The sequence below is a fragment of the Ranitomeya imitator genome, chromosome 3 (genome assembly GCF_032444005.1).
Source record: "Ranitomeya imitator isolate aRanImi1 chromosome 3, aRanImi1.pri, whole genome shotgun sequence".
NCBI classification, from domain to species: Eukaryota; Metazoa; Chordata; class Amphibia; order Anura; family Dendrobatidae; genus Ranitomeya; species Ranitomeya imitator.
The window spans coordinates 418,184,605-418,206,162 of record NC_091284.1 but is presented as its reverse complement, the minus strand read 5'-3'; the positions used below and the strand labels follow the sequence as shown (position 1 = coordinate 418,206,162).

Here is a 21,558-nt window from a genome sequence, read left to right as displayed (position 1 = left end):
CCAATGGACTCCTGACGAAGCCCATCGAGCGAAACGCGCACCGAGCATGGCAGCAAGGGATACCCACCCTCCACTGATTAACCATGGCCACAGCTACTGTATGAATGATCCGGATATTAAAACTAGCCACTGTTTATATGTATTCAGGCCAGTGATTGAACTTGGGTATTAGTCCACTAGCAAATATATTACTACCGCAATAATAAATTACAACGTATTTTATATCAACTATTAGTTCATTCACTTTTCGCCTGCTAATTAATTTAAAATCTTAAATGATTTATGGCCATACATATGTCCTATCATGGATAAATGGATCATCATACTGAGGCCCTTAATGTATGTTATCCATAGGACCCAGGGTGGTGTGGATATCTTTGTGCAGCCTTGCTGTTCTGGTCTTTTTGCCTTTGTTTGTCCTCCGTGTGCCTCACGTATTTACTGGAAATGTGATTTTAGATAATATTTGACAAATTTAAATAAAGTTTGATACTTTTGATATATATAGTCTTATCTCTGTTACTTCTGTTGTGCTATAGTCCTGTACACACAAAATATGTGATTTTTTATTAAGTACTAGATGGCAGCCCGATTCTAAAGAATCGGGAGTCTAGAATCCATATATACTTTATTTATTCAAATGTAAGAATAATACAATTAATAAATAATAGTAAGAAAGAACAAAAAATGGCTGCACTCACCAGCTCTTGACAATTCTTGTTATTTAAGGTACAGTTACACAGGATCCATGAACATGCTTATGAGGGGAGGGATGAAAGACATCAGACGATCACTGAGGAGTTGGAAGGTGTATCGTGGTCAGAGTTTATTAATATGGAGGTGCAAGCGGTTTTTTTGCGCCATTCACGGCGTGCACCAGCTGCATTTGGTAATGGTTTGTTTGTTGCCTTAGAAGAGTCAGGTGTGAAGCATGTCTTATAAGCAGACTTAACAGTGTGCAGGCGACGGCGTTTATCATTTGGAGTGTAAGTAGGACAGTGTTTGCGCTTATGTGCAGATTTACCAACGGTTAAAGGAGCTTCAAGCTGCACACATTCTATGAATGGAGACAAAGAAGCTGTATTGTGGGCAGAATCTATGACTGAGGACGTGGAAATATTATGTTTGCAACGTTGAGAGCGTGCAGCAGCAGCTTTATTACTTAATCGATTAGTTTTGTCCTCAAAAGACTCATTAGTAATGCGTTTATTGCAAGCAGCATTAACAGTGTCCAGGTGCTTATGTCTGTCCTCTGTAGTCTCGTTAGCACGCTGTTTGTGCTTACGTGCGGCATCGGCGGCTTTTCGCTCAGCGTCATTGGTATACTTATTATCAGACCTGTTGTTACGTGCGCCATCAGCAGCTTTGGGCTCTGTGTCATTAGTATACTTAACAGTGTCCAGGCGCTTGCATCTCTCCTCTGTACTCTTGTTAGCACGCTGTTTGCGCTTACATGCGGCATCGGCGGCTTTTCGCTCTGCATCATTACCATACTTTATATCAGACCTGATCTTACGTGCGCCATCAGCAGCTTTGGACTCTGTGTCATTAGTATACTTAACAGTATCCAGGCGCTTGCATCTATCCTCTGTACTCTTGTTAACACGCTGTTTGCGCTTACGTCCGGCATCGGCGGCTTTTCGCTCTGCATCATTACCATACTTTATATCAGACCTGATCTTACGTGCGCCATCATAAGCTTTGGACTCTGTGTCATTAGTATACTTAACAGTGTCCATGCGCTTGCATCTATCCTCTGTACTCTTGTTAGCACGCTGTTTGCGCTTACGTGCGGCATCGGCGTCTTTTTGCTCTGCATTATTAGTATACTTTCTATCAGACCTAATCTTACGTGCGCCATCAGCAGCTTTGGGCTCTGTGTCATTAGTATCCTTACTATTAGAGCTCATGTTGGCTAAGCTAAACAGCTTTAAGCGTGGTGGTGGCAAACAACAGGTTAATAAGAGGCAGTGTCAGGTAGTAGGAAAATAGCCAGTTAATAATAGGCAATAGTTCTTTGCAGGAATGCAGATATTAATAAATAGGCAGTTTATATTGCAGAGAAATTGCTGGGCAATAATGGACAATGTCCTTATGTGGCAAATAATAGAGCAATATACCCAATGTGGCAAAGAAGAGGTTAATAAACGGCAGTCTCTCAGTATAACAGTCAGTGAATAATAGGCAGTATATGGAGAAAACACCAAACAAAAGTTCAAAATTGGTGTGAAAATGTCACTGAACCACTTCACAACTAAATATATATAGTTTTGGTAAATGGTATCATTTTTTTTGACGAAATTCGGCAGGAATTGAAGAGCAACGTCACTGGGCCCGCCTCCACGCAGTAGAAACTTACTGTGAGGTAAAAATTCAAAAATCACACCAAAATGGCGGGCGGAGTGTGTCACAGTACGGCACGTTTCTGATTGGTCGCTCGCAGCAGGCGGCAACCAATCAGACACTGGACACTGTTGACGTCACTTATCTCCGGACATTAGCTCCGGACAAAGCCACGGAAGTTGGCACAAATTGCAGGAAGTAGTATTCTAGGCAATTATATATTAGATACTGTGAATCTGGACTATATAATTATAGGTTTAAATGTCTATAGATCTACTAATGTTTTAGAAGCCACAACTATCTGGGAGAAAAAATGATAGGTTTTATTTCTTACTAGCCAGTACAACATGTAACCGCATAGAGCAGATGTCCTATTATTCCACCACTTGGAGTAACCAACACACGAGCAGTGAGCATCAACAAATATCACAAGGATCAATTTTGGGAAATCTAAAAGGTAAACCACATTGCTGTAAACAGAAAATCTGGATTATAAATTACAAAATGAGAAGAAAACACTTACGGAAGCGCAAGCCAAGATCCCTAGAAATCCAACCTTCTGCACAAGGTTTTGAACTGCAAGCTTAGCTCGTGATGCAAAATCCTAAAATAAAAAATTAAATACAAATTTTGGTAACATTTATGGTGAGGCTGACCTAAACAAATAATAAAAGACATACATATACAGAACAGATGCAATATTGTATGCACGACCAGGGATGAATTGTTTAGCAAACCACATGAAGCATTAAAGTAGCTTTTTTTTATAATTAGCTTTACTTGAGATCATTTGTTGATCAATTTGAACATTATTAGCTAGGGCTACGAGGAGAAAAGTAGTTTTTAATTAATCTTTTAAATAAAAACTTCACCCAAATAATTAAGAATTTCAAAAAAGCTGCCATTTGCCTTCTCGTGTCTCATGGTCCCCTTCTTGAAGTAGGCATGTGATCGGCCACCACACTGAACAGGTAATACAGGAAACAAATACAGTTCTTTCCTCAGATAAGAACATAATATTTTGTTTTATCAATTCTCCTTTTCACATTTTTACTCAATAGCCCCATCATACACGTGAGATATTGGCGAAATGCCTCAATCTGGTATGCATAGGTAAAATGGACCTACGCGACAGAATATTTAAATGACTGAGCAGTCAAGTAAAAATAATAATTTCACCTACTACTAAAATATTTTTAGCATAGGCATAAATAGCAGATATTTCTAATAAAGATGTTCTCAAATGCATTCTTTTTTGTTATTTTTTTATTTCCCACTTAGCAAAAATATACATATAATTGTTAGTATAAACAAGTACGGTAGTTTACATGTCTAGAAATGTATTTTCTACTTCAAAAAGACACTGGATATCTGGTTGCTAGTTAATAATTATTGATATACGGTAATTAAATTCCTACTTGGGAAAAAAAAACTGGTAAAATCTGGTATTCTACAACAATTATGGGTTTATATTTTTACCCCAAAATATTCTCCAAATCTTTAAAAGGTTGTATAATTATCAGACAAAACTAAAATTTAAATATACAGTGTATTTCAATTTTCTTCATCACCCAACTTCAGGTATTGATAAAAATGAGAAATTACCCTTTGTAAAATGAGACATTTTTAGATTGCACTGATTTAAGCAAAAATGTGCTTATTTGAATACCAACTATATTTTCAATAGTACAAGATTATTTTCTGTATTGGGAAACATTATTTTGACTACATAATTCATAGTAAAGCAAGTTCACTTTTATCTGCTTTTCCTTAATGTGCTTTATTAGTTTATTGCTATGTTTATTCAATAATTAAACTGGTAACTAAACTGCATTGCATACTAATTTATAACACACTGTAAAAATGTTGTGCCAGTATAACCATATGATGTACATTAAATCTCAATTTTTGATAAGTTATAAGCATTTTTTGTGAATACATTGTGCATTAATTTGATAAAATAACTACCGGTAAGTAAAAAAACATTATAATACCCTGTTTAACTATGTAACCATAAAATACAACCTCTCCTACTGTGAATATTTTAGTTCTCCAATCTAGCTTTTACATTTAGATTCATTAACAAATTTCACATTATTTAAAACATTTACCTATATCTTGCATTCATAAATGTATATGTGTTAGGAATAATATATTTACTCTACTTTTAGAACTATAAAACCTTGCATATTAAACACGGTACTTAGCATGCAAAGTTATATATATATATATATATATATATATATATATATATATATATATATATATATATATATATATATATATATACATATGTATATACATATATATATATATATATATATATATATATACACATATATATAGATATACATATATATATACACATATACATACATATATACATATATATATACACATATATATAGATATACATATATATATACATATACATACATATATACATATATATATACACATATATATACATATACACATATATATATACATATAAACATATATATACATATATATATATATATATATATATATATATATATATATATATATACACACACACACACACACACACACACACATATATACACTCAGCTATTTTTGGATGAATAATGAGAAGTATTAAAAAAGTTACCATATTTTATACAGTTCCTACACCAAATAAGAAAGTAAGTGGTAATCAATGGCAAATAGAAATAATTTCTTATTGATGTTTCGGATTTTATCACTATAAAGAAGAAAGTGTACACTGACCTGACATCCACACAATCATACTTATTCAAATAGAAACCCTTGTATGCTGGATAATTCCCATCTATTGCACGATTCAGCTTGAATAACCATATATTTTTGTTTTAAATGCAGCAAAGACTTTAAAAAGTGACCATGCAACTGTTAATCCTCTCTAAAACCTGATGCATCGACATCTCCCTGCTTAGCACAAAAGATATGACTCATTCAATTTCAATGTCAGGCATCTAATTCCCATTTTATTACTTATTACTGAAAACATGGGTGTTTTACCTTTGTGAAAAAAAGAAGGGAAAGGTTACGGGACACATGTTCTTGAAATGTAATTGGCAAACTGGTGTAAGTCACGCAGTGCATAACTTACGTGTGCCTATCTATTCACATTACGTGTACAAGTACACTGCTCAAAAAAATAAAGGGAACACTAAAATCCCACATCCTAGATATCACTCAATTAAATATTCCAGTTGTAAATCTTTATTCATTACATAGTGGAATGTGTTGAGAACAATGAAACCTAAAAATTATCAACGTAAATCACAACTAATATCCCACAGAGGCCTGGAGTTGGAATGATGCTCAAAATCAAAGTGGAAAATGAAGTTACAGGCTGATCCAACTTCAGTGGAAATGCCTCACGACAAGGAAATGATGCTCAGTAGTGTGTGGCCTCCACGTGCCTGTATGACCTCCCTACTGTACAACGCCTGGGCATGCCCCTGATGAGGCGGCGGATGGTCTCCTGAGGGATCTCCTACCAAACCTGGACTAAATCATCCGCCAACTCCTGGACAGTCTGTGGTGCAATGTGACGTTGGTGGATGGTGCGAGACATGATGTCCCAGATGTGTTCAATCGGATTCAGGTCTGGGAAACGGACGGGCCAATCCATAGCTTCAATGTCTTCATATTGCAGGAACTGCTGACACACTACAGCCACATGAGGTCTGGCATTGTCCTGCATTAGTAGGAACCCAGGGTCAACCGCACCAGAATATAGTCTTATCTCGGTACCTAATGGCAGTCAGGCTACCTCTAGCTAGCACATGGAGGGCTGTGCGGCCCTCCAAAGAAATGTCACCACACACCATTACTGACCTACTGCCAAACCGGTCATGCTAAAGGATGTTGCAGGCAGCAGATCGCTCTCCACGGCGTCTCCAGACTCTGTCACGTCTGTCACATGTGCTCAGTGTGAACCTGCTTTCATCTGTGAAGAGCACAGGGCGCCAGTGGCGAATTCGCCAATCCTGGTGTTCTGTGGAAAATGCCAAGTGTCCTGCATGGTGTTAGGCTGTAAGTACAACCCCTAGCTGTGGACATCAGGGCACTCAAACCATCCTCATGGAGTTGGTTTCTAACCATTTGTGCAGACACATGCACATTTGTGGCCTGATGGAAGTCATATTGCAGGGGTCTGGTAGTGCTCCTCCTGTTCTGCCTTTCACAAAGGCTGAGGTAGCGGTCCTGCTGCTGGGTTGTTGCCCCCTCCACGTCTCCTGGTGTACTGGCCTGTCTCCTGGTAGCGCCTCCAGCCTCTGGACACAATGCTGACAGACACGGCAAACCTTCTTGCCACAGCTCACATTGATGTGCCATCCTGGATGAGCTGCACTACCTGAGCCACTTGTGTGGGTTGTAGAGTCCGTTTCATGCTACCACGAGTGTGAAAGCACAACCAACATTCAAAAGTGACCAAAACATCAGCCAGAAAGCATTGGTACTGAGATATGGTCTATGGTCCTCACCTGCAGAACCACTCCTTTATTGAGTGTGTCTTGATAATTGCCAATAATTTCCATCTGTTGTCTATTCCATTTGCACATCAGCATATGAAATTGATTGTCAAACAGAGTTGCTTCCTAAGTGGATAGTTTGATTTCACAGAAGTTTGATTTACTTGTAGTTATAGTCTGTTGTTTAAGTGTTCCCTTTATTTTTTTGAGCAGTGTATATTACATAATAGATCAATATGCGGACTCGCCAATTCCAGTTTGCCAGTATGGGTATGATCATTGCTCCCAGAGGTGAGATTTTCTGTACGGATTCAGCACTGAAAATCTGCAGCAAGCTTCATCACAGTGCAAGTTCTTTCAAACCCATATGAATTTGTTGCAGAAAATAAACCCCAATGTGAATTTTATCGCTAGCCCCATTGTTCTGTGGAAAAGTAGCGGAATTTATCTTTGAAAAAAAAAAAAGTAAAAATTCAAGTTAGGTTAAATAGAAAAAAAATATTTGTGACATACTGTGTAATTGGAATCTTAAAAGGCTTATTACACTGAAAACAAAAAACATATATGACCAATCTAAACGGTATATGATAAATGTATGCTTCCTCTGGGTCCAGGGGTCTCAAAGTCCATGTAAGTGAAGAATTAACAGTGCATGTGCGACCTCTGCTCCATTCATGGTCCTTAACTATTATAGATATAGAGCAGAGGACACACATGCTCACTAAAAATTATTTCACAAAGGGGATTTTGGGGTTCTTGTGATTTGTTGGGGTCCTAGAGATCACACATTTATCAGCTACCCTGTATATAGGGGATTGTTCTACGTGTGTATCATTGTACAGATGCAAGGATTTTGACTGTCCGATTACCATGGGATCCCAGCTGCAACTGACAGGCAATGTCAATCGGGGCAACTCCTTTAAAGCACCACTCCAGCTTTTTTTAAATTCCAGAGCTGGAGTGGTGTCACTAATCTAAGTTCCGAGCCCATAGTATTATACTTACCTGCGTCCGTCACAGCTGTTCTTGATGCAGCTCCGGCCATGATTCGCCATCTTGTAACGACATCTTCTGATTGACCAGAAGTCAGTGATAAAAGTCACAAGCTCTTAATGTAAGTCTATGAGATCCCCGTCCTGGCCTTGTTCTGGCTCTCATAGACTTACATTGAATTGTAACTTACAGATCACCCAGCAAACGCTGGAACGATTTGGCAGGACATAACCTGCACAAGACCGAATGGAGAGGTGCAAAGAACAGAAGGAGACAGCGGCTGGTAAATTTATTATTAGGGGCAGGGAACTTGCGTTAGTGGCACTCGTCCAGCAGCAAAATAAAAAAAAATGTCAGAGTAGTGCTTTAACCCTGCTGTTCTGTTCGGTCTGGGGAGACCTATTTTGAACTTTGGTATTTTTTGGGGTGTTCAAGATGCGGTTCTGAAACTTGTGGTTGATTGACTTAAATGAGGATGGGTCGGTCGGCCACGGGTTTCAGAGCCGCATCTTGAATATTTTAAAGAATATTGAAGTTCAAAGTCGGTCATTTTTGACCAACAGAACAGCAGGGTTAAGTAATGGGCTAGCACTGTCATAGTGTTGTGAGGAAGCAAGGCTTTTCAGTGGACCAGACCCAAACTCCCCAAGGTCTCCAGAGAAGGAGAAGCAACTGGAAAAGAACAAATCATATTCATGCATTTTGGGGCTATAACACGCACTTAAAGGAACCTGTCACCCCCCCAGGCGTCTGAAACTAAAAGAGCCACCTTGTGCAGCAGTAATGCTGCATTCTGACAAGGTGGCTCTTTTAGTTATTGGTGCTGTAAATGCAGAAATAATTTGTTTTGTAATTTGTCCGAAATACCGGTCTTCAGTCCTGGAGGCAGGTCTTTACCCCCCAGCTGCAGACGCCACACAGCCGCCACACAGCCGTCACTCAAGTCTTTTTGGTGCTGGGCGCCGCCTCCTCAGCGCTGTTTTGAAATCTGCCAGCGCCTGCGCTCTTTTGGCTTGCCTGGGGCAGGCGCAGTGAGCACTGCCCGTCTATCCTCATATGCAGTCTCGCTGACTGCGCCTGTGAGGCCGCCCTGCTTGTGAATTCCAGCCCAGCAGTGTCTTATGATTTATTCACACTGCAGGGCTGGGATTCCTGGGCATGTGCACTGCGACCTGGGTGAGTGGCTTAGACACGCAGTGCGCATGCCCAGGAATCCCTGTCCCGCAGTGTGAATAAATCATAAGACACTGAGGGGCTGGGATTCAGAAGCAGGGCGGCCGCACAGGCACAGTCAGCGAGACTGCATATGAGGACAGACGGGCAGCGCTCACTGCGCCTGCCCCAGGCATGACAAAAGAGCGCAGGCGCCAGCAGATTTCAAAACAAATAGCGCTGAGGAGGCGGCGCTTGGTGCCAAGAAGACTTGAGTGACGGCTGTGAGGCGTCTGCAGCAGGGGGGTAAAGACCTGCCTCCAGGACTGAAGACAGGTATTTCGGATAAATTACAAAACGGATTATTTCTGCATTTACAGCACCAATAACTAAAAGAGCCACCTTGTCAGAATGCAGCATTACTGCTGCACAAGGTGGCTCTTTTAGTTTCTAATGCCAGAGGGGGGGGGGGGGGTTGGATTGACAGGTTCCCTTTAATATCAAGACAAAGTCTTTCTAAAAAGTGTATGAATCTTATAGTCTGGAGGCAGCATCCTGTTACTGAGGACCAACGATGTCACAGTGTCCTTCCCAAGCACTACAAGAACTGCTCTCTCCGCCTGCCCCACACTGACACTAATCAATCTGACCGGGTGAGGGCAGGAGAGAAAGCTACCAGGGCCTGCACAGATGCTGTCAGTCCTGAGCAGCTTCAGGACCTTTCAGGTCATGTGATTAGTCCCAACTTCAAAATGTGGTAATGTACAGTTTGTCTGTTGTAGCTGAGCTGTGTGTGTTTGCTTTGATGATGTACTTGAAATAAGTGTGCTGTAGGTAAGCTGTGTGTTTTTGATTATGTAGATGAGCTAATTGTGTTGCAGCTGATGACATAACGGAGCTATGTGGTTTGATGATATGGTTACACGGTGTGTGATAATGTAGCTGAGATGTGCATGTATGTAGGAGAGCAGTGTTGTTATAGCTGAGCTGTGTACACATGTAGGAGAGCTGTATATGTTGATGTAGCAGGGCTGCGTGTGTGTGAAATATACACGCAGCATTGTTGTATATACGTGTGTGCTGTAAAGAATTTACATAATGTGAGTGCAAGGTTTATAATAATCTGCTTCAGAGAATAACTAACAATAGTTGTTTTTTTTATCACCCTATTGCATTAAAATTTGTGATTTTGACCCCTCCACATCTTTGCACCAACAGGTATGTTTTACTTGGTAGACAATATGTTTTTCCTAATTTCTAAAGGGCCCGTAGAAGTGCCCGACAGGCGCGAAACGGCCGTCGTCTGGCTTTGCACACTCTGCATGTTCAACACCCCCGGCCGTGAAGATTTTATTGTAAGCTAATAAAGTTACCTGACTCGGAGGATCGGTGAGTGCTGCCTTTCTGTTCTTTGTTCATTGGATTTTCCTAATTTCTGTTGTCTAAACCTGGGTTGTGTCATACAGAGAGGTGCGTCCTATTGTCTGAATAAAATCTGGTAATTAATTTATTATCATATTGGATGAATAAAACGTAATTAATTTAATATTCCTGGACAGATGCTTCCCTTTATTTGGAGTATGGTAGATCATTTAGACTGTGAGGCCCACTGTGGCCAGTGAATGGTAACAATATAAGCAAATGCAAATATACCAGCCCCCCATTTTATGACATGTTACAACTGCAGCTCTGCCACACTGGTTTCAGCTTACTCCCTATGCCAACATTACCTAATATCTGACGTAGATCATACATCTAGCAATGGATGCATTGTCTATCTTTACCAACTTTGAAACCATGAAATCCTCTCTTGCTTGGACTATTTTGTATTATCTATAAATTACCAAAATTCAATTTGAACCTTGTTTTTCTTATGACAAAAGTTACACAATAGAATTTTACTTCCAACTTATGCTACTTCATAGGCTTCGGTGTCATTTGACAGTCACTAACTGTAAACGGTCACCATTTTTTGAGTCTCAGAACAAATGCCACCACCTTTACCTGCTCCTGAACTGCATTCCACCACCATGTATATTGTCTCCTGGCTACCCCTGTATACTATTTGAATTGCTCCCACACTGTATTTAAATTGGGATAGTCAGGTCCGATGGGCATCATTGCTGCGGCGTCTGTGCCTCTTCGCTGCTCATAACCGACGTCCTCCGACTCGCACTGATGTGGATGATGCCTCCTGCATCATCCATATAGAGGAGGCACAGACACTGCATCGATGATGCCCATCAGACCGGACTATCCTCATTTAAATACAGCGAGGGAGCAATTCAAATGGACCTGATTTTCTATTAAATTAATATCTGTGTGTGCCCGAGATTGGTAAATTAGAATGAGAGTGCCGCCGAATATGCTGGCAGAAATTACTGGGCATGAATACACAAAAAATCCTTGTACTTTTTGCTCAGTTTTACAAAGTGCTCTTCATAAACTTAAATAGAAATATTTTTCAATATTTGTATTTTTAACTTCACGCTAGGACATTGTAAAAATTCAGCTCCAATTTCCCAAAAGTTACATAAAACAAAAAAGTGAAAACAATATTTCATTTCTGTTTTCCCAAGGATAGTACAATAGAATCAAGCACACTAGCTGGATAGAGACAGTCTGTGGTCAGGCAATAAATGCATAGAGAATGATTAGCTCAGTGGAAGAAAATGTTCCTGATTGCAGGATGTGAGCATGAATCAGGACTTATATTACAAGAGATCTCTTCAGGTTTCCAGATTACAAAATGCTTCAGCAGCGATTAACTCTTGTTCAAGAAATAAATATGACCTAATGTAGCCATTACACATCACCAGGCTCTCAAAAAAATGACACTGGACCCATTTTTTAAAATTTAATTTACAAAAACAAGGTAATACAGAACATAACACTTGAAAGCCTCAGTATTTAAAAAGGAAAGTACCATAATCTCTTTGGAAAAGGTTAATACAGAAATTCCTAAACTAAAAATTCCCAGTCTCAAGAATCTAAGAACATTGTTAGGGAGGGGAAGCACAAGTAGTATTTTCATCTATGTAACAGGATCTGGAAACACAGAATATGCTTATTGTTTATATAGCACCATCATATTCTGTAGCGTTGTATAGACACTGTGCAAAATGATTTAAAAAAAATGAGCAAAAAGACCTGCAAGACCCTGGTCCACATGTTCATCATTCATGGCTAATGGAGCAGATTCCTCCTACCTGCCAGCGACACTGGGCTCTTCTGATTACCAGTCCTAATGTGTAGTAATCAGAAGAGGCATCATGGATGTCAGCAGTTAGCATAAGGTTTGCAGGGCTCTGGTGGAGTGGTCACAAATAGTGATGGGAGAACCTCCGGATGTCCGGGTCCGGTCGAACAATTAAAAAAAAAAAAAAATTGGTTCAGGTACAGAACCCAAACCCAGACCCCATTCACTTAAATAGGGGGCCCGAACATCCAGTGTTTGCCATACCGACATCTGCATGACAGCCTGACAAACCCTGCCTCTGATCTGCGGTAAAATCATTACCGCCGATCAGAAAGCCGCAGCTCCCATGCTGTCAAATGACAGTCTGGGTCTGCAGCGGTGACCGGGGGGTAAAAAGTTTACCTCCGGTCACTGGCGTCGGCTGTCACTAATAATAGTGAAAGCAGGCAGCGGCTGATGGGAATATTCATCAGCCGGCACTTGTGCTCTAAATAAATAATAAAAAAAATGGCATCGGTTCCCCTGAATTTTTGATAACCAGCCAGGCAAAACGGATAGATGCTGGCTGCAACCCTCAGCTTTAGTAAGGGTAATAGAGGGGTCTTCATGCCTTACTTTTAATTATTTAAATAAATTTAAAAAAAAAAAACGGTGTGGGGTCCCCACCCATTTTTGACAACCAGCCAAACTACAACAGACAGCTGGGGGCTGCAATTCCCAGGCTGGTAAGGGGCCATAGATATTGCTGCCTCCAGCCTAAAAAAAAGTATCTTATAGATGCACTAATTCTGGCGCTTTGCCAGGCTCTTCCCACTTGCCCTGTAGCGGTGGCAACAGAGTTTCATATTTGTGGGGTTGATGTCACCTTTGTATTGTCTGGTGACATCAAGCCCACAGCTTCATAAAGGAGAGGCATCTATGAGACGCCTCTCTATTACTAATCCTATAGTTATATTGAAAATAAAAGTCAGCACTGTGTGCACTAAAGGAGCTTTTCCCATTAAAATCAGTTAAAAACTTATTCAAAGAGTAGTTGATGTGGATTTAGGAGCAGAATTTATTTCTAAATCATCATCAAAAAACTAAGTGTATACGTGCCATTAGAGTGCTGATTTTTCTTCAAATTATTTTTATAAATTTTATAGGGAAGGGTTACAATACACACATAAAAAATATACATAGAAATAGTATCTGTAACAAGAAAAATGAGAGGAAAAGGGAAGGGAAATACAGAATGCAGATAGGAGGGATATAGGAACATTAATAAAAACATATACATAAAAGCTCAATGCAAGAGTTCTGTAACTAGAATTTGCACCTATCGGACATTCATGGTATATATTTTTGATATGTCATAGAAGGCAATCGATTTTAATTTTTAGTACAGCCACCCAGATTGGTTCAGTATAACAATGTGGCCCTTGGACCAAAAAAGGTAGTGGTCCAGATAATATAATGGAATTATAGACGCACAAATCCACAGTATTGATTAGTGATGACCGACAACTAAAATGCTCAAGTGCTCGTTACTAGAGATGAGCTAATTTGATCGGGTCTCTGTTTTTTCGGCAAGCTATAGCACTTACCGAATAAGCTACAGCGGGAACCAGGCTTCCTGGATCGCTCCTGCTGATCAGCTGCTCGGGTCCGCAGCTGCATGTGTCACGGATGTGTCACTGTCACAACACATGCATGGAGAGCCTGAGTGTTGGGCTCTCCATGCATGTGTTGTGACTGTGACACAGTGGTGGCACATGCAGCTGCGGCTTGGAATAGCTGATCAGCCGGCGTGCTCCAGGTATCCGGGTTCCCGCTATAGCAGGGACCCAATCAAATTCACTCATCTCTACTCAATACTCGAATAGAGTAGTTCGGATGCTCAGACAGGCTCAATTCGAGTAATGAGTATAATGGAAGTCCGTGTGAAACTCAAGCATTTTTCTGGTATAACCTAACAGGTGGCCTGGGAGGGGGGTTGGCAGGAAAATCACCGTAAAGGATGGAAACAGCGCTCAAATGGAATGGGAACAGCATTGGGAATTTGCCTGGATGGATCACTGACTCCCAGGTCGCTGCTGTGAACTAAATAGATAAATAAGTTTTAAAAAAATGGAAATGGGTCCCCCCCAATTTTTGATAACCAGCCAATTTAAAGCAGACAGCTGGGCGCTGACATTATCAGGTTGCAAAGGTCCATGATTATTGGGTCCTTCCCAGCCTAAAAAATATCAGCCCCCAGTCACCCCAGAATTGGCACATCCATTATAATGTGCCAATTCTGGCAATTTGACCAGCTCTTCCACACTGCCTTGGTGCAGTGGCAAGCAGGATACATTTTTGGGGGTTGATGTCAGTTGTGTAATTTCAGTTAACCTCAAGCACAGGTGTTAGCAATGTAGACATGTCTAACTGGACACCCTATTACTAACCCAGTAATCAAAAATAAAAACACAGCCATAAAAAACAAACACTTTGTTTGAATAAAGACTCCCCCACACTATCCCTTGTTCACCAATTTATTATAAAAAATTCCCACTAAGCTCCTCCAATGTAGTCCACTAATGAAAACAAGGTAAAGAAGAAAATGAAAGCGTAAACAGGGATATTTATTGGATAACTTTTCATTATTCAAACTGGAACAATCATTTATTAAGAAATAGTTCTTAAGGCTGAACTCATTGGATCACTGAAAGATACCTTTTTTTAAAGGTGACTTCTCAGGCGTTGCTTAAAGGGGTTGTCAAGGAAAGAACTACTGGTCTATTCCCAAGGAGGTTCAACATCCAGTACTCTCAACAGTAATACATCAGCCCTGTACATTGCATTGTGGCCACTGCCAAGTACTGCAATTTATACCCATTCAAGTGCAGAACTAAGCAAGACATGCTGTGTATGGGTCATCTGTAGTTCAATCCTGAACAATCCCTTTAAAGGGAATCTGTCAGTAGGATCAATCCTCCTAAGTTGTCTGTATGGACATGCAGATCATAGAAAGTTGAATGCCTTATTCCAGGGAAAACCACTTTTTTCATATACTTAAATGAGCTGTTAAGATCTATGGGCCGGACACTGATCTTCCTGAGAATCTGCCTCCAGAGCTTATTTTAAATTGGAGGGGGCATTACCAGTGTGAGACATGTAATGAATGAAAGCATGCTCCCGTGATCTACATGTCTCACACTGGTAACGACCCGTTTCATTTAAATAAGGTCTGGAGGCAGATTCTCCGGGAGATCTGTGTCTGGATCACAGATTTTAACAGCTTATTTACATATTAGGAAAAACGTGGATTTCAGTGGAATAAGACATCAGATCACAGATACCAAGGTATCATATTATTCAGCTTCCTATGACCTGCATTGTTCATGTAGATTGATTAGGAGGGTTGATTCTACTGACATATTCTCTATGAGGCTCACTGGTTCATTAGACCACCCAAAACTCTACCCCAACTCCGACAACTAGGCCCCTTTTCCACAACCTAAAGGCCTTTATTTCTACTGCCCACACTCTGATTGCAAGTTTATTGCATAAATTAAATTTTCTTCTCAGTTCTGCATAAAAATAAGCAAATAAAACACACAAATTTTTTGCCAATTTATTTGCATATGGAGATAGTCTCATGTAAAAGCATTGGTTTTAAGTAGGAGTAAGGTGCCAGAGCAAAGCCCCAAAATACAAAAATATGTTTTCCATCATTCTGGAAAAAAAAAAAATTCTGAGTAATAAGTCATCAGTAACAGGAATATGAATGGGAAACCCTTCAACAACAATAGTCTGTACAAACAATAGTAATAAGGACAAGCACTGAATATGCTGCACACCTGTTCCTCTATAAGTGACCAACTGCCCAGACATAATAAAAGATCCAGGATGAAGGAAGGGACTTGGGCACCATAACAGGAAGAATCACTGAGCTGCGGCCAAACTGTACAAGTAATTATTGTAAAGTAGCGATAAGTTACAGAGGTCATAGAGAAGGAAGGTCCGTGCAGCTGAAGAAAGATAGTCATTGTCATTATTAACAACATACTGTATATAAATAAAGGAAACAATAGGTAAAATCTATTTGATCAGGCATTTTGAAAGTCCAGATGTTCAGATATTATGTTCCAAAAGAAGTTATTATTATTTATTATTATAGCACCATTTATTCCATGTCGCTTTTTGTGAGGAGGGGTATACATAATAAAAACAAGTACAATAATGTTAATCAATACAAGTCACGACTGGTACAGGAGGAGAGGACCCTGCCCGCGAGGATTCACAATCTACACGTTATGCTTAGAGTATCTGCTCGACATCTTCTAGACACCGGCCCATCAGCCATGTTTTTCAAACAGAAAACTCCGGTAGTGTTTTGTCCTCTCCCTTGGTGTCTTTTCTTACGTCCCTCGCGTCTGGCCCTGCCGCTGGCATTTTTTTTCAATGTATCACATAGTGAGCAGCTTCCAAGCGGAAGCCACCCAAAGAATGGTGACGACTCATCTGCTTCTTTGTTCTACCAAACATCGAGTTCTTGTTTTTCGTTATGTCCTCACAGAGTTTTAGGAGGTGGATTTTGAAGCTGATCTGTTTCAAAATCCACATCAAAGAGAATTTAACGATTATTTAAAGCAGTATTTAATCTAAAATTTTAAGCAAAATTGCGCTAAAGTCTGTGCCAAGAAACTGAGCATGAATATATCCTTACAAATCCATGCAAAAAATGCAGCAATGTTCAAACAATGACACAAAATGAATTTGTTAAAAAAAACTGTATCAAGATTGCATAATGTAAGTACAAAATGTATACATTATTAAAACAGAGCTTAGTCCTGTTGAGACTGGTGTACTTACTTTGGAAATCTATGTCAGGATAGCTATAATTCTTTTTGAAAGCTTGAATTCAGTCTCAGCCTGGCTAACCGTGTTTGCTGCTGAGATCTCACACAGCTCAGTACAAGCTGCAGGTATGCTTGGTGTGCAGAGATTCAGTGCACACTTGTGAGCTCTGTTGCTATGTAATTGGGCTCATAAAATACACATTTTATCAACTGAATTAAACAGTCATTCTGACATATTTTTTTCAGCATGTGCACCAGCCTCATCTGGTCTAAGAAAACTATTTAATTTCCACTTTAGATAACAGCAAGCCAATTCATCTGTTGGTTTTATGCCTCTCTGATTTCCTTTGACTTTATAAACATTTTTCCAAGACTAATGATTAAATGAATGCAAATTACACCATGAAATAATGTGACTGGGGGCTAATCTATCAATGACCTGTCAGTTTTTGTTATAAGGCCTGCTGGTTGAGGATAGGCTACATAAGGGGACAGCCTGGAGGGATAATCTAGAGGGATAGTCTAGAGGGATAATCTAGAGGGATAGTCTAGAGGGACAGGCTTTAGACGTCAGATGCCCTATTCAGTGTAACACCCCTATGGTTATTCTGTAGGGAGAAATACAGTACAATGACTAGACGGCTTTATAGAAACAAGGCACACCCCACATTACCTCATTAGCCTTCTGAGATGCTTCATATCACACTCCCTACTCTGACCCCTACTTTAAAGTATATCTGGTATTTGTTATCATGCTTTACTAAATTCCTTAACTCATTATTAGCTATTTTACTAGTAATTGGAGTTTCAATGTTTTGCATTTTCTGACCCATTATTGTCTAATATCCTTTCTGCTCAGAACAGTAATCAACCACTATGACGACTCCATGCAATAAAGTATGTAGCGTACTTCTGGTGGAGAAGTTGCCCAGCAGCCAAAGTGCAGTTCTTCATATGCTCTGCCAGTCTGGGAAATTGAGAATTTGATAAGACTGCATTCCCTAGATAAAAGCCAGAAAAATGCCATACTTTGCTGAAGCAAGGACAGATTCACATCTGAGGCCCAGCAATATGCAGGCGCAAGATGATCACAAGATGAGGAGACAAATTGATAGTAAACGATGTAAAAGATGTAAAAGATGATACAAGTAAACGATGAAAAAATGAAAACATAATTTTCAAAACATCTTGATACACTCAGTATCGAGTGTCACGCACACAAATCCCCACACGTATACGCTTTACCATGCTATAAATGACGTTATTAATGCTTGTCTGAGGAATGTTGTGTCACACTGAATGTACTTGGGACATGCAAAATCATCAAGATCCTCTTCTGGCAGCTCCCTTTGCAATTGCGGACTAAGAACATCCTTGATATGCTAGTGGGAGACAAGTCTGGAGACGCTGCAGGTCATAGTAGCACACTTAGGCTATGCAGGCTGCTCACAGTAGCATAAGTAACATGCGGCTTGATAGTAGTGTTGAAAAAAGGCTCCAGGGACAGTATGGAGAAATGGCTGTACCACTGGTTACACAATCAAATCAATATAAGCAGAGCTGATAGAGTACCTGTAATAAAGACTGGAGGGGTACGGTTATTGTGCATTATGCCACCCCCACACCATAATCCCGAGAGTTGTCCAAAGAAACATGAGACTCATCCCTGAAGCGGTAGAACGCCAATCCAGCCTCCATTGTAGTCTTGCACTGCACCATGATAGCAACTGTGTGCACCCTGTTCCATATAAAATTATGACTGCTATAATTTTTAACAAGGAAGGTAGATTAGAGGGACAGGAGTGCAGGATTTGAATGTTTAATGCCCAAGTCATTTGTAAGGTTTGGCATGCACAGTTCAAATAAGAAGGGATGAGCAACACTTCTAATATTGCCACATCAAATATACGCTTCCAGTAGGTTTAGACTCTAGATGCAATTAATTCTGACCACATCTTCATTTAGTCAGTGCATGGAAAGGACCTAAAGCTATCCTTTAAACTGACATTAATCCGATGTGAAGAAAATGTAGTCATCAGACAACCTAAATTGTGGTAATCAACAAGTGTCAGCAGGAGACTTTTCAGTTTCTGGCAAAGGAATGAGTGTCCCATCAATGTCTAACTGCCATCATTGTTATAATGGAATTGTTTCCACCTTCTCAAAAATATTGTGCAGGCAAACATTTCTACAAATCTTAAAACTATTATAATGGACAATGTGTACATGTAAAATTAAGATTTAATCAGAATTTTAATTTCACTATTTTAAATTTTGTGATAACCGCTATCAATTTCTATGCACACAAAAACATTTCTTAAAAGAAGTTAAATAATAAAATCAGAATTAACTTCTTTCCATATCAGTATGAACCTCATACGATGAGTGTAGTCTAGTTCCCACACAAGTAAGCATATGTCCGGATGATCATGCAGGCCTAATGGGCTACATAATAGTAAAACACTGGCAAGTGGGCAATGATACACTGCACTACTTGTAGTGTAAGGGTATGTACCCACGATCAGGAATTGCTGCGGGTTTGACGCCGAGTATGTATGCAGCGTTAAAACCATAGCAGCCAGATGTTACCGCATAGTGGGTGATATTTCTAGAAATCCTATGTCCCCTACGTGTGTTTGTGCACCTGCGGATCACGCACAGAGACTGACATGCGGCCTGTCTTTCAGGACTGCAGCATGTCAATTTCACCAACAGAATGTTTTGAATAGGGTAAATCAGCACGGATCAGAAAACATGTGAATTTACCTGCATTCAATAGACGGCAGCGCTTTGGACACTGCTACATCGTGGGCACAAAGACTAATGTGTTATGTAGAATCTCATGTTTAGGTTCTCTAAAAATATTGTTAAAAAAAGAAAAACAATAAAATATAGTTGCTATGTTATTTATTACTAGATGGTGGCCCGATTCTAACACATCGGGTATTCTAGAATATGTATGGATGTATGTATATAGCAGCCACATAGTATATAGCACAGGCCACGTAGTATATAGGAGCCATGTAGTATATAGCAGACAAATACAACGTGACCTGTGTTATATACTATGTGGCTACTATATACAAACATACATACATATTGTAGAATACCCGATGCGTTAATACAGGCCACGCAATATATAACAGTGGCCATGCAGTATATAACACAGCCCAAACAGTATATAACACAGCCCACGTACTATATAACACAGCCCACGCAGTATATAGCAGCAACGCAGTATATAACACAGGCGACGTAGTATATAACACAGGCCACGCAGTGTATAACACTGGCCACGTAATATATAACACAGGCCATGCAGTATATAACACTGGCCACATAATATATAGCACAGCATACGCAGTATATAACACTGGTCAGGTAGTATATAGCAGCCACGTGGTATATTACACAGCCCACGCAGTATATAACACTGGCCACGTAATATATAACACAGCCCATGCAGTATATAACACTGGCCATGTGATATATAGCACAGCCCATGCAGTATATAACACAGCCCACATAGCATCTAACACTGGCCAGGTAGTATATAGCAGCCACGCGGTATATTACACAGCCCACGTAGTATATAGCAGTGTGGGCACCATATCCCTGTTAAAAAAAATAACTAAAATAAAAAATTAGTTATATATTCACCTGCCGGGATCCAATCCAGCGAGGCTCTGGCGCAGGCGATGAGCGCGGCTGCCGCCATCTTCCGTTCCCAGGATGCATTGCGAAATTACCCAGATGACTTAGCGGTCACCACTAAGTCTTCTGGGTAATTTCGCAATGCATCTCTGGGAACGGAAGATGGCGGAGGCCGCGTGTGCAGCTCGGTGGACTACGGAGGGTGAGCATAGCAGGTTTTTTGTTTTTTTATTATTTTTAACATTACTTATTTTTACTCTTGATGCTGCATAGGCAGCAGCAATAGTAAAAAGTTGGGGACACACAGGGTTAATAGCAGCGGTAACGGAGTGCGTTACCTGTGGCATAACGCGGTCCGTTACCACTGGCATTAACCCTGTGTGAGCGGTGACTGGAGGGGAGTATGCGGATGCCGGGCACTGACTGCAGGGGAGTAGGAAGGGACTAATCGGACTGTGCCCATTGCTGATTGGTCGTGGCAGCCATGACAGGCAGCTGGCGAGACCAATCAGCGACGGAAGTTGCCGACAGACAGAAAGACAAACAGACGGAAGTACCCCTTAGGCTACATTCACATTAGTGTTGCGTCGGGCGCAGCCGCGGCAACGCATGCGTCCCTATATTTAACATGGGGGCGCATGGACATGCGTTGTCTTGTGTTTTGTGATGCATGCGTCATTTTTGGCGCAAGCGTCAGGGCGCAGAGGACGCAGCAAGTTGTATTTTTTTTGCGTCCAAAATCAAGCCAAAAATGGACGCATGCGTCACAAAACAACGCGTTTTTGCATGCGTTTTGCATGCGTTGTGCGTTGCGTTGCCGACGCAACACACAACAACGCAAATGTGAACGTAGCCTTAGACAATTATATATATAGATGATTGCGTATATAGCGCCAGCATATTCTAC

The 21,558-nt window shown here is 40.3% G+C and overlaps 1 protein-coding gene across 1 annotated transcript in view; it reads right to left on the bottom strand.

The window, feature by feature from the left end:
- The window catches only part of VMP1 (vacuole membrane protein 1), a 247,704-nt gene that overhangs the window by 62,242 nt on the left and 163,904 nt on the right, over positions 1-21,558 (bottom strand). Inside the window, exon 9 of the mRNA XM_069757189.1 lies at positions 2,867-2,947. Coding sequence (XP_069613290.1) covers positions 2,867-2,947 — 81 coding nt within the window. The remainder of the gene's footprint in view (positions 1-2,866; positions 2,948-21,558) is intronic.